Here is a 16,924-nt window from a genome sequence, read left to right as displayed (position 1 = left end):
CTATATATTTTTCTAATCGAATATGAATATTAAAAATATAATATTCAATAATATTCGAGCTTTTCGAATGTTCCCACACCCCTAATTAAATTATATTTTAAATATGACATTTGGGTTACATACGAGTAATGGCAAAATTGACCATTTCAAAGCACATATACTAAATCCCGCGATTTTTAGCGTTACGTTGTCAGCTTGTCAGCCTGTAGCTTCTCGATCTAATCCATAGACAATTCGACCAAAGTTGGAACTTGTTTTTGGTTGGAATCGACACTGTTCTTGCTGTGCTTGTAACTGGTTACGATGCTGCAATATCGTACATTCTTTTGCGATACGACGCCATTCATTCGCTACATTATGGCGACGCAGCGCATTCGGTATGACCGCTGCTTCTAGAGACGAGCAATTTTGATGACCGAGGAGCTGGGAAAGTCCGCCCTGGCTCGGTGACTCGGCGTCGGCGATTTGCGGATGGCAGTACCAGTGGCAGGCCCTGTTAGGCCAGTCGGAAAAGTGCGGTCTTTTAAAAAGTACTTAAGGGGGGACACGGCTTTCGTATCGCGAAAAATGACCAAAAAAATCAATTTTTTTAAAAGCACATATTCCGTTTCTATTACTCTTTCTTTATCTGATTTCGAAATATGAACGCTGAAAACCGCGTAGGAGTGCTCAAAAAAATTTTTGTATCAGCCAACGTGGCAAAAAAATTACGCGGAAATCTCGAAAAAATTGCGTTTTTCGAGCCGTGATATCTCCATAACGACGAAACCGAGCGCCGCCATTTTGCCCTTGTTGGAAAGCGCAATTCTCCATCTTTAAATTTGCCGCTCCGGCCATTTCCTCCATTCAGAAGCAAGCGCACAAAAAGCAAATGATTCAAGGCCTTTCCGATGCCTCCGATTGGCCACGGCCGTCACGTGGCCAATTGGAGCTTCGCCATTGGTCTCGTTGGCGGTGCGCGTCTTCTGCTACCGCGCCGCCACGCCTGCCGCATCTCTTAGCGCGCGATGTTCGTCTGTATGTGCGGTGTTTCAGAAGCTTACGTCTGATATCGCCCGTGACTCTCGCGTCTGACAATCTCCTCGCCATCTTCGTGAACATGTACGGAGCATAGTTTCGGCAGCGGACTTGATACGCGCCTCTTGGCATCTCGGCTTGCCAGGATCACCAGCACTTGCGGAACGTAGCTGATTTGTGTTGGTATATGCGCCTCTGGACATATCTGCTCGCTGTCAGTGCGTGCGGAGCGTAGTTTCAGAAGCTGCTTTGTGTTGTGATAAGCTACTCTGGACATAGTGCTCGACGCATTCATCAGTGCTTGCGGGGCGTAGTTTCGGAACTTTACCGGTGACCATGGGTCGGCGACCGCTCCAGTACAAGACGGCTCATGTTTACGGCATTTACGGCACTCGTAAGCGAAAATCACTGACGGTGAAAAAGACTGCTTCAAGGTCGCCTGGCAGTACTGTGCAGCACAGCACAGAAGTCACAGACGCTTAGCCGAGGACTCCACACGCGGGCAGGATGCGTACGCGTGCCGATGATGTGATGAACACATCACACTCGTTGAGCGGGGACACGCGCTGTCAAACGCTGGCCTGAGGATGTGCTGCCGCAGCAGCGAACGAAGTGACCTTCCTTTTGGTGTCTATTGCTTCCATGCAAATTGAGCTCCGAGAACCCACAAATCTACGAGCCGCCGACGCACCTACACTGCCTAGACTCTGTTCCCAACGCAGCTCGCCTTCAAGGTATGGCCCGCTGGACCGCGCACCGCTGCGCAGTACACAGTGCACAACGCTGCCCACTCTCCCTCCCTCCCCCTCGTTCCCTCACCGGTGCCTCCAGCGAATGGAAGAAGGCGCACTTCCTTCTTGCTTTTCTTTCTTGCACGTGCGAGATTTGGTCGTGGTCGTCGTCGGCTCCTCTCGCACGCTTTCACTCGCACATACAGCATACGGCGCGCGGTGACGGCGTTTTCGCCCTTGGACTTTATACGGAACATCTATGTGCCAAAACCAATTTTAGGACCCCAACGCGTCATAGACACCATTTTTAGGTAGGAAATACGGATCTCAAAGGCCATGCTTTTGCTGGCGGGAGCCAAAAATACGTCATAGGTGTCGCACCCGCACTTTGGGCAGCCAATCCCATCGTCAAGCCACCCAGCCAAGCGACATGAAAAGTAAAAATGACCGCTCGGGCCGGCGCGGGGTGGCAGTTCGCTACGCATGATGTGGGAACGGTCCCACATTTGCGATGCAACGGCGGGGTTACCAATGCAATGCGTCCTATGGGAACTATGTCGGGACTGGCCAAAAACAACGTAACAGCCGAGAAAACGCAGCACCCGGGAACGTAACAGCAGGGTTCTACTCTAGCTTGTTTGAACCGCAGCATGACATGCGATTATAATAACTGCATGCCACCAATGACACGTGTCTATCATTTCTGTTTCTGGATATACCGAATCACATGTGGGGAAAACTAGCAATGTATGAACTGATATCAATTTGTGTGTGTGTGTCGCATGCACAGAAGAGCGTTTTTTTTCTCCACGGGATCTGCAATGGATGGAAATGTTTACCAAGCTTCTCGTAAGAACGTAAGGATTATTCAGGTCTTTGAATGTAAATTGCAACTCGCTTTTTCAAAATGCTTCAGGAGGTGAAAAATTAGCTGCTCCCAAATGCCGAATTGCCTGCTCCAAAGTGCTGTAAAATGAAATTTCTGATGCTCCAAAAGTTGCTCCAAATCAGAAGTCCGCAGTAGCATCACTGTCAATGGCTACAAGTAAATCTAAGGTACAACATTGAAAGCCATTTTCTCAGAACTGTTTTACTTGCCTCCTGCTCAGCTTGTCCCACTGATTTCTTGGCGACTGCTAAGTCCAGTTCAATTTGTTTTTTCACAATGTTCTTTGAATTGCAGTTTAGGGCGTGACATTCTTGCTTTTCCGATGTAACGTTTTCTAAATGAATGATTCAGCTAGTTGTTCACAGTCAAGATGCCTGTTGTACAGTCACCTCATAAAAAATGAGAATAAAAGAAATCATGTTGTAAATAAAAAATCTAAGCATGTCACGCCCTCAACCATTCATTTTCGAACACACAGTGCTTCGAACGAACCTTCTATCACATTTTGTAAGTCATCCAGGCTTAGGACAAGTCCAAAAGGATAAAAGATGGTTAAATATAAAAGTTGTTAAGATACAACTTTGAAATTTCTATGGTAACATCACAGAAGCATTACGGCTACATATGCCAATTCTCATCAAAATCCATAAAGAAATAAGAAAACGGATAACAAACCAGCAGAAACACATGAGAGAGCAGCTGGTGAAAACGACGGGACTAGCTGAATTTTTTTCTTTCTTTTCTTATTGTTGGAAGCTTGCAGACGTGATAGTTGCCCATGGTAGAAGAAATCTAAAGTAGCAAGGCGGTGAACTGGGCAAGTTCGTACATTCTAAAACGCATAACAAACTAGCGGAAACACACACGAGAGACCATAATGGAGCTATTGGCAGTGCTGCAGAACTGTGTGAATACCATACTTGCACAATTCTAACGTTACATTTGCATGCACGTAACAATCGTAACTAATTCTACTAAAAAAAAGCGAAAGATTCGTACTTAAAAAAAAACCTCAATGCTAGGTAGCTAGCCACACTGCCATCGAATGAAAATTTTTTTTATGCCTTGGTTTGCAGTCGCCATTTTACAGTTTGCTGTACACCTCTCGTTAGTGCTTCTTCTCAACTGCCTTTTATCGAGGTAGTCCAGTGGCACCATGGAAAAAAAGATGTTTTAATTACAAGGCATACTTCAAGTGTAAGGTGATCCTTATGGCAGAAGAACTGGGTAATCGGAAAGCATTGTGTGTGTTAGGCTTCCCCGAGACATTTCGCTGTCTACGAATTATCAGTTGGTGACGGTATTCGGACTGTTTGGCGGTCCCCGTCGACTCCGAATTATTGGTCGACGACCTTATTCTTGAAGCCCTTCTAACGAGGCTACACACTTCAGTGCAGTGAAGTGAGTTCAATGGGCGCACTAACTGATCACTGAATTCTGCAGAGTCGTCAAATCTCTGTGTGACATCCTCTGAATGACACTAACAGTGAATGCACTCTCTAGAAGTCACTCTAACTTGGCCTATCTGACAGGGGCATTAGTGACAAAATTAAAGGCGGTGTTCAGTTGCATTCAGTGTCTTTAGCTGCCCACAGTGTTTAACCAGTGCATGGGTTTCAGCGGGTGCAGGAAACGCCGCCCCAGAGTCCGCGTGGTGCTGGCCGGGGTGCAGCGTTGGTGCTCACGTCACCACCGCCAACCGTGTTTCGTAGTTTCGGCAGGAGCAACCCGGCTGCGCCAGCCAATTCGGAGATGCGCTTCAGCTGTCGCAGCATCCGCATCGGTTCCTACAAGGTGGCGTCGAGCGAGTACTGGGTCACAGTCTCGAATCAGGGCTTCACATTCACCATCCGGCCACCCAGAGGTGCGTACAAGACAAGTTTTGGCTTAATTTTGTGCTCAGTGTTGTGTGCATGTGACTGTGTTGCACTGCGTAATACCATGTGGTAATTGTCGCATAATAAAAGAATGCAGGTCTCAATGAAAATTTGAAGACTACAGTAAAAGCTTGTAAATTTGACAATCTGCGATTCGAAAAAATCTGATAATTTGGACTCATTCTCTGGTCCCAGCAGGCGTATACATTGTCTAATGGTAGCAAGCTCATTAATTCGGACGTATGTGGTTGCAAATCAGTTAATTTGTACAACTCGCGGAACGCAACAAGCACACAAATGTGCAAGAATAAAAGAGCAAAAGCGGTGTAGTGTCCTACCGAAACGAAGCAGCAGAGTCATCGTCATAGTCATCAACGGCAACCGTGCGGGAACAACAGTAATGCCAGAACACTTAGTGCCTATTTGTGCCTTTATAGCCCTTATTTTTGCATTTACCGCTGCGCATGACACCGCAGTGGCCGCGTACCTTCTGAACTTGATAGTAGCCACCCATTATCGTGTCGATAGTGACCAGAGTTTAATCCATGCGGGTCCACGATGGTTGGCCACAGGTTGTTACTGACCATCGTGGACCCGCATGGATTAAACTGTGGTCACTATCGACACGATAATGGTCGGCAACAACCTGTTGCCGACCAGCTCATCAGCAAAAGAGTAATCGGGACGTACACTCTGTAGGGAAAGCCATGCTTCGTACAAAGAGCAGGTCTTGCGCCGTGACTGCACTGCGAAGGTTGTCGCGCAGTCTCTGCCACTGTACATACTAATCAGTCACGAGATAACGAGAATCGCAGCATTCTCACTGCTTTTGGGCAAAATGGAAACAGCACTTGCTGATTTATTCAGTAAATAGAAGTGTGTTGATGTAGCAAGCGTTTATATTTGACATTTCGTTGATTCGAACATTCCTTTCAGTTCTATTAAGTCCAATTTAACGAGTATCTTGATGTGTGCAGCACAATCTGTAAATTACAACAAAACAAACATGGTCAAAAGGCCCAGCCATCGTTGTGCATTCCACAATTTCCACAATGTTTTGGAAGCAGTTGACCCATACTAAATTGTGTCAAGACTGTAATACTTAGTGTCCTTGTCAGCAGGCAACCTTCTGAACCTCCAGGACACAGGAGCCTTTCTCATTCACCTACGATGCCTTTGTGTAGCCCTACAACTTGAAAGGGCACCAGGCTGTTTGCCAACATAGGGCACGTGGGATGATTGTGCTATTTCACTCCAAGCGTGTCGCCAGGGAACCTAAATGATGTGGTACAGTAGACTTCCGTTAATTCGACTACAGTTAATTTGATTATTCGGTTAATTTGATCCCCGCCGAAGGTCCCGGCCAGCTCCCATGCATTTATATAGGCCCAAACTTTCGTTATTTTGATCCTAAAATTGGCCTCTGCTGGATAATTCGAACTCAGTGCATCAGCACGCACGTGGCTGAATCCCTATGACGACCACTTTAGTGGTTTGTCTTGGCGGAGCTTAGGGGACAGTGCATGCGGTAAGCACACACTGTATTTGATGTTATTCTTTTGTCAACAAGAGTAGTAAGAGTGCTATAGACATTCTAGGTGTCACATCTTTCAAGAAAAATATGGCAAAATAAATGCAAATTGTAAAAAAGGTTCCAACTTTCCTTCAATTTTGCTAATTTTTCTTGTGGCAGTTAGGATTAGCTCTTTTTGTCTGCTGTCTGTCTTCCGCAGAGAGCCAGGAAGTGACACTGCACCTGCTCGACACGGATGTGGTGCAAGTACTGGGCAACCTGTCACGCAACATGGGTGTGCTTTTTGTGTGCACCAATCGCGACTGTGCAGCTGTCCTGCGCACTAAGCTGGGCATGAACCGCAAGCTGCCCGGATACTTCGACCCTGCAGGCACTGGTGAGTAGTGGCCAAGGGTCCTGTCTGACCGTTGCACCAAAACTATTCTGAGCTGCGTGGAAACCGTTTTGTGCCTCATTTTCATAGAAAGAGAACTGAATGAGGCAGTTGTAATAAGTGTTTTCATTTTTTTTTCTTTCTTTCTAGTCATGTGCGGCTACTTCTCTATGCTATCAATTGCATTGTCTTTTCTCTCCATTTGTTCCTCTTCCCCAATGATCAGTATCTGGCAGCAGTATAATCGGGGCACAGTGCTTTATACATAGCAGGCAATGCGGTGGAAGGCACGCATAAAGTGCGGTCATAGGCCAGCACGCTCACTGATTGGCACACTCTTACTCGCCTATAGTACTCATTTCAGTGGTGTGAGTGTGTACCAAAGAGTGCGAGTAGACGTCCTTGTGCGTGCGTAGAGGTAGGGGCATGAACGAGTGCCAGGGATTGTAAAGGTGAGCGGCCGCCGAAGGGTCTTGTAGCGTAGCAGGAAGACTCTCTAACGTCATGTTCTGTATAAAGTCCTAGTACGATAAGATCCTGCTAAAGTAGATGCTTGGGCAAGTTGGTACGACATACTTGGAATTAAAACAGCACGAGAGACAGAACACCAGTGAAAGGACAAGACGTGGCGCTGACTCGCAACAGCGTTTATTCGTCACAACTGCACAGTATATACTTGTGCAGTCTATAACAAAAGAAGGAAATAACGATGAAACAAATGGTACAAGGAATAGTCACCGTAGTCACTGTAAGCTGTACAGATTGTGCGCACAAACATGCAAAATCAATTTCTTTGTTATATAAAGCGATCGAAGGCCTGCTAACACACATATTGCCTAGCCTAGCCATTACCAAGGCCTCGAGAATTTCTTGTGTAAGCTGGTCCTGGGGACGTTTTACAAGATCACAATGCTGAAGGTCTGGCATGCAGCCACAGTCTCTGCAGTGAATACCAAGGTGGCCAGATGTCGCCGAGGGTACGCTCTAGGCGGGCTCGCTCATTCAGACAACAGCCTGTTTGGTCGATATACCGCTTGCCGCAAGACAGGGGTAGGGAATACACCACCCCTTCAGGGCAAGGGAAGAAACGATTGCAGTGTTTTGTCATGTGAGCTCGGTTTTCTTGAGCTTGGGTTTACGGCCCTGCACAACCTAGCCAGCCTGTCAGTTGCAGGAAAAACCACATGCACATTACATCTGCCTGCGATTCATTTGAGGTTGTGGGCCACGCCGTGAATGTACAGAATGATTACAAAAGTCCTTTTGTGTCGCCCCTTGTCGCACTTTTGATGAGCTTGAGCAAGCATCCCGGGGCTCATTTTTGCTTCGTTCAGCAGGTACTCAGCAACTGCGGTCAAAATAAAACAAGGGAACCCAGCCTTTCTGATCTTTTGATGGCAAGACCTTCGCGGGGAATGTGTGTAGCAAGTCTCCGCAATGGCCCGCTTTACAACCTTCGAGTGTGCAGACCCAAAAGGGAGCAATGGCTTGTTGGCATGCGGTTCATACAGTAAAACCTCGTTAATTTGACCCTCAATAATTTGGAAAATCGGATAATTCGGACGCGTCCTCTGGTCCCGGCCAGCGTATGCATTGTTCAATGCAATCAAGCTCTCATTAAATCGGACGTATTTGACCGCACATCGGTTAATTCGAACAACTTTCGGATCTCGGCGAGTGAGAAGCACCACAAGTGTGCAACGCAAGAGAGCAAAAACGGCACTAGTGTCCAACCGAAACGAAGCGGTGGAGTCCGCATCGCCAAAGGCGTAGCGGAAATCGTACATGAATGACAGCAACAGCAGAACGCTTCATGCCTATTTGTGCCCTTAAAGCCTTTATTCCTACGTTACCACTGCGCGTGTCACTGCGTCGCCTGCAGGCTTTCATAATTGCATAGTCTCCATCCCATGATCGCGTCGATAGCGGCCGCAGTTTCTTCCGCAGCGGTTGCGGCAAACAGTAGTTTCGTTTTGACTCGATACGCGTGTCTGTCGTCCACATGCGAGCTGCTGGCGTTTCTACCAGTCACGCGCTGCTGTTGGTTGCCTGTGCTCATCATCACATGCCTAATCTCTATGTAATTGTCTACGCATGTACGACCATATCAAGCCCAAGCTTCCTGTGACGACATGCACCTGACACTACGTAGTTTAGGCATAACCAGCGAGCCTCGTTGAGAGTCTGTGAACAAAGTGACAGTTTGGTGCCGAGTCAACGACACTTAAAGGGACACTAAAGAGAAACAGGAAGTTCAGCTGGAATAAAAGAGGGACCTTCAGGAATTCATGCAGTTTTTGTTGGGTGCAAAAATATGAGTTATTGGCGGAGAAATTCGTAAACAAAGATCAAATATCTCTTCCTCAATTTCTCTCACCCCAGATTTGGCGCTGAAGCAGTGTCGTCACAGATTTCATTGCTCTCGGCGAATCAGAATGCGCCATGATACGTCACCGCTTGCGTAAACGGCCGATGCACTGGATGCATCATGGCTGCATGCATGGTCGCTGCGTTTGCGTTCGCCGCGTTTGCGTTCGCCACGATGGATACCGTTCCTGCCGCTGAACCTTGCAATGAAGAGCTCGCCAGGGAAGCAGGACTGCATTTCAGCGATATTCAGTGAAACGGAGCGCGAAATGGTCCACCGTGCTCGAGCGGTAGGTGTTTCCGCGTGTGATGGCGGTGAGCTGCCGGCCGCGCCGGCGGAGAGCTTCGTTTTCGTTGACGGAAGGGCGAAGCGTCCGGTCCGCCAGGCGACGATGTTCCCGACAGAACAAGCGTAGAAAGTTGCGCACGTACTCGGTATGTTTATTTCGTGGCTTTATTTAATGACATTCAGCACTCACCGAGCCGCCAGTTTGCTGCTGCAGGGGCACCGGAAGGGGGCTTGATGAAGGCCGCATTGAGGGAACAGCTGCTCGAGAAAGGACTGGCCTCTGGGGCACGCCAAGATACTTTTCGAGGACAGGATTATACACATAATCCGAGGGCGAGAAATGCAGAGAGCACACCATCGGTTTCTCTGGCTCTTTTGCCGTTTTATTATCGGCAGAGCACTGAGCCATTGCGAACGCCGGGGAGCTGGGGCTCACCGCGCGACACCACATGAAAGGACACAATCGAGTCAACACTGCCGCTGCCCCTGAGCAAGCATCTTGGGCCATTTATACAGCCCTCAACACTACACACACGAGGCATTTTCTGGCTGTTTCCCGCGAAGTCAACGTTTTTTGAGCCACGCAACACGCAACCAAACACCGTAGAGCGGAACAGGTGCGCGCGACGATGCATTGACCAAAAACGAAACTACGAAACTATCACGACTGGATGTATCGCCTTGCCATTTTTTCTTATTTATTTAATTTTGTGCTAAACTTGTACTTCCTCGCTTGAAACGGTTTAAAAGTTGGCAAATGCTGTTTATGTACGTTTAAGGTGTATTTCATTTTGCGTTTTATTAACAGCGATAAATCGCTCTCGACCAATCGCGACCGGCCTGCATTTGTAATCTCCGACGTCAGAACGTGTAGTGCGGGAAATTCGAAGGGGCGTCAGCACCTATCCTTCAGTTTTTCGCTATTTTCTCGCCTATTAAACATCTGTTTGCAGTAAGAATGGTATGGCTGTGATCGTGAAAGGATAATCTACCATTTAAGCTTAACTTCCGGTTTCTCTTTAGTGTCCCTTTAAACCACATTGTACCGCATTTGCAAAGCTAATGAACCACCTCAACCACGAGATTGAGGGCACAGGCAGCACTGGCAATACTGGGATGGCGGCAACATGGTTTGCAACCACCATGTTTTCGACATTGATCAGTCTGAGAAATCGAACGAGAAACTTTGCGCCTTCTAAAATTTAAGTCGCCGTTCTACATAAGGTTCGTGGAGTTGGTGGCGGCGCCATAGGAATTTCAAATAATCAAGCGGATCTGAAAATTTAGTGGGCTAACTTTCCTCTATGCCATTTTTTTAAATTTCTGTGTTACTTTGTCTGCTTCATGCGACGACTGTGGATCCTTGGACATTACTTTCAACGTTCATAAATTTAAACAGATGCAAACATCCTGGTTGCATACTTCGATTCTAAGATATGTGTGGCTGCTTGTTCTACGTGTTTTGCCATGTGCAGCCTTTGCAAAATGTTGTTTTGGTTATAGTGCGGATATTCATGGCTCTGGCAATTTACGTTATAAGTGGTCTATGCTGTAGATCAAATTACATTGCGCATACCTATAACTTTCTTTAAACTGTGACATGCTATTTCTTGGTCACGAATGCCAGTAATGAATGAAGCCTGTCTAGTGTTTGTAGTGCTGTCTTCTATGTATGAAACGGACCACAGTTGAGGCCGACCTCACAGCTTTACTCATACAATAACACGCCGTCTGTCATGAGGCGCAAAAAACAATTTAATTGAAGCTTCACTACGCTATAATGCACTCACAACAGCCCTCTGTGAAAGCCAAAGCACATGTAGAACATTCAGAGGTTGTCACAAGCATTTATTGATTGTATTGCTACAGTTTCAGGGAACTTGATAAAACCAGAAGCATTTATTGTCTGTTGCGTTAAAAGCTTCGAGGAATCTCAAAACGCATTTCAGTGATTCACACGATCGTGCAAAAAACAAACAAAAAAATGCACTTGTGTTTTCAACAGAGTTTTACAAATTCACTGTGTATTTTGAGGCTTCACTGCACCACTGAAGCAGTATTACTGCGGAGCAACTTCATAAGTTGGCCTGAATGAACACCAGACTTGTGTCAAAAAAAAAAAATTCTGCAGAAACCTTAAGTCGTCACACATGCTGCACCGAGTAGATGCAGTGGCAGCTGAGAAAATTTCATTGAAATTGAACAGCATCGGTGTGACCACAGCTGGTGTTCAGGTGGTATAAGCACTCTTCCTTGCCATTCTGAATGATGTGAAACCATGAGCTGTGACCAATGACCTTATTGCTTGGAGAGTGACAGCGTGTTCGGGCTTTTGCCATTGCAAGTTTCGACACGTTGTCAGCCAGTTGCAGTTGAAAGCCTTTACAACGAGTGCCTCTACAATGAATGGCTCTACAAAATGACCGATATAATGAAGAATGGATTATGTCCCTGCTAAATTGCTATGTTTCGTGCGTATTGTGAATGCCTATATAACGATGACCACTACAGTATAGACCACTTATAACGTAAGTTGCCGGAGTCGCGAATATCTGCACTATAAGCTGGTACCGCACTATAACCAAAACAATGTTTCTCAAGCCCTGCACATATGCAAAACATGTAGACCAAGCATGTAGACGCGCTTACTATCGCGCGCACATCGTGGTTACGTTTTCGCCAGTGAGCTGGCGAAAACATAATCACGATGTAGCCGGTGCTCTTACAGTTCGGCAGCTTTGCATCGAGTCAAAACGAAACAACTGTTTGCCGCAACCGCTGCGGAAAAAAACCGTGACCGCTTTCGATGCGATTATGAACAGCGACATTGCGGTGCTGAAGGCACGCGCCCGACGCACGCACCAAGTCTGGATGAATTAACTACCATTCGCTGCAACTGCAGCGCGGTCTCTACCTATGCGATTATCGATGGCGACTACGCAGATTTTTAGGCACGTGGCCGACGCGCGTACCGAATAAAACCAAAACTACTGTTCGCCGCAACCGCTGCGGAGGAAACCGCGGCCGCTATCGACGCGATTGTCGATGACGACTTTGCAGTTACGAAAGCGCGCGGCCAACGCGGTGTTATGCGCGGCGGTAAACGCAAGAATACAGGCTTTAAAGACGCAAATAGGCTTGAAGCGTTTTGGCATTGCTGTCATCCACGTAGGATTTCAACTGATGGCCGTGGCGATGCGGACTCCGCCGATTCGTTTGGGTTGGACGCTAGCGTTGTTCTTGCTCTTTTACGGCGCTGAGCTTCGAAAGTAGTCCGAATTAACCGATGTGCGGCCAAATAAGTCCGAATTAATGAGAGTGTGGTTGCATTGAATAATGCATACGCCGGCCGGGAGCACACACCTTGTTGAGAAGCGTGCTCGCTGCCGCCCTTGTCGGTGAGATTTTCCCGCAGAAGCCGCATTATAACTGGTATTTCGTCTCACATGGCTGCACTATAAGTGGTATGCGTATACATGGAGTTCTATGGGAGGGTAAAGGGGAGTCAGAAAAGGCTGCGTTGTAGCCAGTTCTGCGCTATAAATGGTTACGTTATAAGTTCTCTATACTGTACAAGAAATTTGACTGTGTAGCAAAGGGAATTAATGCGTCCCTGACGGATGATTGGTTGCTTTACAACAAACGCCACGTAGGGGTGCGCCAGTGCCCTCCGCAGATGTCACAGAGGAGCGCTTAGCGCTAGCACTAACGGCACTACTAGCGACACACTTGACAACCGTGCCGATGTCAGAAGTATAGTACTGCTGTACTGCTCCAGAAATTGCTTAACTCGTACGCTGCGTGTTGTAACGCATCAACGAGTGCAACAGCTGATGAATATGTCGCAGTTGATGATGACATGTATGGTGATATAAATGTGACTGACAACTGACGAAGTCTTCAAAGTCAACTAGGACGGAAAGGATGTGAATGTTGACGAAAACAGCGATGATAAAGATCCTGTAAAGGAACGAAGAATTTTGACACAAACGGAGACGATTGCAGCACTTGACAATCTGCAGCTTTACCTTATGTTTCGCCACAAAGCATGCCGTGACCGTCAATGCAGTAAGGTAGGACGCAGTCGCACATTCCTTCAGACAAAGTGTGCATAAAAGTATTTGCCACTTATTTGACTAAGTCTCCCTTGAATTCATGGAAAAGAAATGTTTTCTCATGTTGAATGGGCTTGGCCTGCTCCATTGTGAGCAATGTGGTGGGCGATCTTTACAGCGAAGTTACCTGTGTAACGTAGAATTTCGGAGGTGCCAAGTACTTTGCCATAAAGCCGTTTGACTGCACTTCTATGTCGTGGAGGCCAACCACTGTTTGGTCCACACAAGGGTTTTGCACAGAAAAATTTCATTTTGTGATGAATTTTGTGTCTTTAGTTGCAGCTATTTCCTGTTTACTTCAGAATAAAGTGGAAATGACTGTCCAGAACTTCTTGCACAGCTCTGTTGTATGAGGCCAAGCGCTGGGAAAAAAAAGTTTAAAAAAGGATAAACAATACAAATTCTTGGTCTACATCATAAAGCACACTTTTTTAGGCCCATGTGAGCCTTCTAAACTTTGCATTATTTTTGCAATATTTTCATTACATTTGAAAAATTTAATTAAATGTGGGTCTCACGCCAACAGTCATTAACTTAACACAATAAAAAAACACAATTTTTAGCAGTGATATAGGAGAAGCTTTGATCTGTGCAATGAACCAAAATTACTGAGATCAGATGGATTATCGAGGCATAGGGATGAAATAACCAAAAACGTGTGCTTCCATTGGGTGTGCCTTGGTGTAAAAGGCATCCATATCGAAACTTGTGGCACGATTTTACTTGTTGAGGTTCATTGCACAACCAATAATGTGAGAAGGAATTGTGCCAAGTTTCACAAAACAATATTTATTAGGAAAAAAGTTATGAATGTTTGCATTTGAAGAAATCGTAAAAAGATGGGTTCTCAGAAAATCAACAAAAAGATTTCAAAGCATAGCGCTTACATAAGATGATCAGGAGAGCTAAAATCCTCTATATTTGTAGCCAGTTCTGTCTTAGGTCTTGCTCTTGTCTGATTTTGCTCGTGTGGCACATTGGCTTCCTTTTTTTTTTTCTAGCTTGTTTTGCAGTATTACAGGTATTTTACTGTCGCCTTGTACTGATTGCAGACAAACTTTAATTTTGTGCATCTTTGCGCTCTAAACTTCCCCATTCTGTGGCTGCTCGTAAGAAAAAATAAGCGACAGAGAGTAAACACATCCATCAAACGATCCGCTGCTCCTTTAAAGATGGATACACACGCGAGGGCAAAATCCCGCCTGCTCCGCGGACAAACCGTGACGTCATCACTTGAATCCGGCGCAGCCGAGTTAGGTCGCATTCGCACAGCCGGACCGCCGTTTGCGGAATCCGCGCGCTTACTCTCGACTCCAACGCTTATTAGCAGCTGCGCGTTTGCATGCTCGGCGTGCTCTCTATGCCATAGCGCTATGAATTCCCTCAACAAGAGCCAAAAGAGTGACGGTTGCCTCGTCACTTAGCGTTTTCTTGTGCACCTCACTCATGTCGAGGTCACGCAGGCTGCACGGTCTGAGTAAATAGAAATGCGCGCGCAACCATGACTCGCCTTTCTCGCTGCACCACAGCAAAAGCACGTGCGGTCACTGCTGCACAACAACACGCGTGGCTTCAAGCCGACAACACGCCATCGTAGCCACGCCAATCTGTCCAATGTAGACAGATTTGACGCTGACTACGCTAAATTGACGTCAGACGACCGCGGAACGGACGGATGGAAATACCGGCGAGCATTTTAAATCCGGACCGCGAGCGGAGGAGCCCGGTCTAGGCGAGGGCGGCACGTTTTGATGACGCGCGTCACGTGATACGCCATCCGCTGCGAAAATTCCTCCTCCGTCCGGTCGTGTGAATGCACCTTAACGCGCGTGCAGCCTCCAGAACGTAAACAACACGTGCAAAACATTGCACGTCCACCTGGTGAGGCGTTTACTATTTTAATTGATAAATAAAATGTTGAAAATGCTATTATGGCATTGCTACACTTTTTACATGATATGAATCATAAATAACCAGCAAATAACTGCAAACCAGGGCATTTTTTCTGTTCCACAGAAAACTGGCACTTTCAGTTTCGGTTTCGTAGATGCCAGGTGGATTTACATTTTTTTATGTATCTTTTGAAAGAAAGTGTGTATGAGGATACTTTTTTCAGCAAAATGATACAGAATAAATTCCTCATCTAACAAAGCGGAAAACAAAAAATTGACATTTTGAAAAAAAAATTGCAATTTTGACTTGGCCTCATACCTTAAGAGGCCAATACCTTCCTTACCGATTATGCGAGACCACAAAAATTTCTACAAATCATCCAGGATTTCAGCTAAACTGACATAGAACGTTCGAGGTTTCATGCTCTTGTCTCTGCACACAAACAGCTGCTGGGCATGGGGGTTTCTAGCTGCTACTGAGAGTGACTTGCCATTTCTGTGTGTGCGCAGAGGAGAGCCAGAAGCGGATAACTTTTCTTCCCGAGCCGCCATTCTCGGATGAGCAGAAGAACTTCCTGCGGCAGGTGTTCCCGGGTCCCCTGTTGCAAGAGATCAAGCAGACGCAGGCCAACGAGATCCTAATAAAGTCCTCACCAGTACCCACAGTAAGTCGTCCCCATGTTCTCTCTCCCTAAGCTCTGTGGCATCATGCACAACTCAGATCTGTATAGCTGCCAGCTTATATGATTTTAGCATAAAATACAGTAGAACCTCGCTGATACGTTCCCGCTTAATACGATTACTCGGCTCCTACGTTCGCAATCGCGAAAAATAAACATAACCCCATAGAGGAATGTGTTAATACGTTCCCGGAAAATATGATTATTTGGCATCAACGTTCAGCATTGCAGCAAACTGCGGTCGTATGGTACGTTCTGCAGCGAAAAATTATGATTCAGGTGTGCAAAAAGGCCGCTCTCATGTGCTTGTGTAGCGCTAAGTGGCAGACGGCCGCCGTGCGGCTTCCCTGCAGTGCTCAGTTCCCCCACCCACCCACCCTTTGCGACTTCTCTGCATTGCTCGTTCGCCCGAAGTGCGGCAGCAGCGGCGAGCGAATTGACCTTTGCGCTACCTCGCCCCTCGCTTCAACGCGAACTACTAAGCGGCGAAAACAGTGCGAGGCGCTACGACTCGCGGAGATCGTAGTGGAGGTGGTGGGGGACGACGCAGCGGAGGTGGTAGCGGACGAGGCGCCTGAGGACAGCGGTGAGAACGAAGGCTTGTGCCCACTGGCTACCTTCGCCAAAGCCCTTGCTGGCTTGGAAGCCTTACAAAGCTTCTTTCGCACAAAAGAGAACGAAAATGCGGACAAGGGTCTGCAATGTGTGCAAAAGGAGTTGTTCCTGTCCAAGGGTGTGACGCACCAGCAGAAAATACAGCCGAATCTCGATAATTCACTCGAAGGGGCCCGAAAATTTGTTCGAATTAAAGGAAGGACTTATTTTTGACGTATTTGTGCACCATAGCGAGCGAGGGCCACGAAACTGCCCATGCCGGCCAGCGCTCGCATCCCGATAGCGCCTCTTCCTCTTCATAACCACAATCTCTCTCTCGCATCCCGATAACGGCAGTGAACGAAACTTCAGGGAGCGGGCGGCGCCGGCACGGCGACGCGCGTGCAGTGAGACCATCGAAGGTGAGGGAGGAAGAGAAGCGCATTTGGCCTCGGCAACCCGTCGCCTTCCGTGACTCCCCTCGCCCTCCCTCTCAGCTCCCTCGTAGCTCCCTCACCTTCGACTGTCTCCGTGCGCGCCCGCTGGCCCAACGCCAGCTTAGCCTG

At 47.1% G+C, this 16,924-nt stretch overlaps 1 protein-coding gene across 9 annotated transcripts in view; it reads left to right on the top strand.

Annotated features, from left to right (window-relative positions):
* Positions 1–16,924, top strand: part of LOC119461623 (sentrin-specific protease 7-like) — a 109,069-nt gene that overhangs the window by 35,517 nt on the left and 56,628 nt on the right. For 8 of the 9 annotated variants that reach the window (XM_049671770.1, XM_049671771.1, XM_049671772.1 and 5 more), the window contains 3 exons: positions 4,258–4,501; positions 6,248–6,424; positions 15,595–15,749. In XM_049671770.1, the coding sequence (XP_049527727.1) occupies positions 4,258–4,501; positions 6,248–6,424; positions 15,595–15,749 (576 nt within the window). The remainder of the gene's footprint in view (positions 1–4,257; positions 4,502–6,247; positions 6,425–15,594; positions 15,750–16,924) is intronic. The other variant, XM_049671773.1, reaches the window with a different exon arrangement.

Source organism: Dermacentor silvarum, chromosome 8 (assembly GCF_013339745.2).
Source record: "Dermacentor silvarum isolate Dsil-2018 chromosome 8, BIME_Dsil_1.4, whole genome shotgun sequence".
Classification (NCBI taxonomy): domain Eukaryota; kingdom Metazoa; phylum Arthropoda; class Arachnida; order Ixodida; family Ixodidae; genus Dermacentor; species Dermacentor silvarum.
The sequence above is the reverse complement of the archived record's forward strand: the minus strand, read 5'-3'. Positions and strand labels throughout refer to the sequence as shown.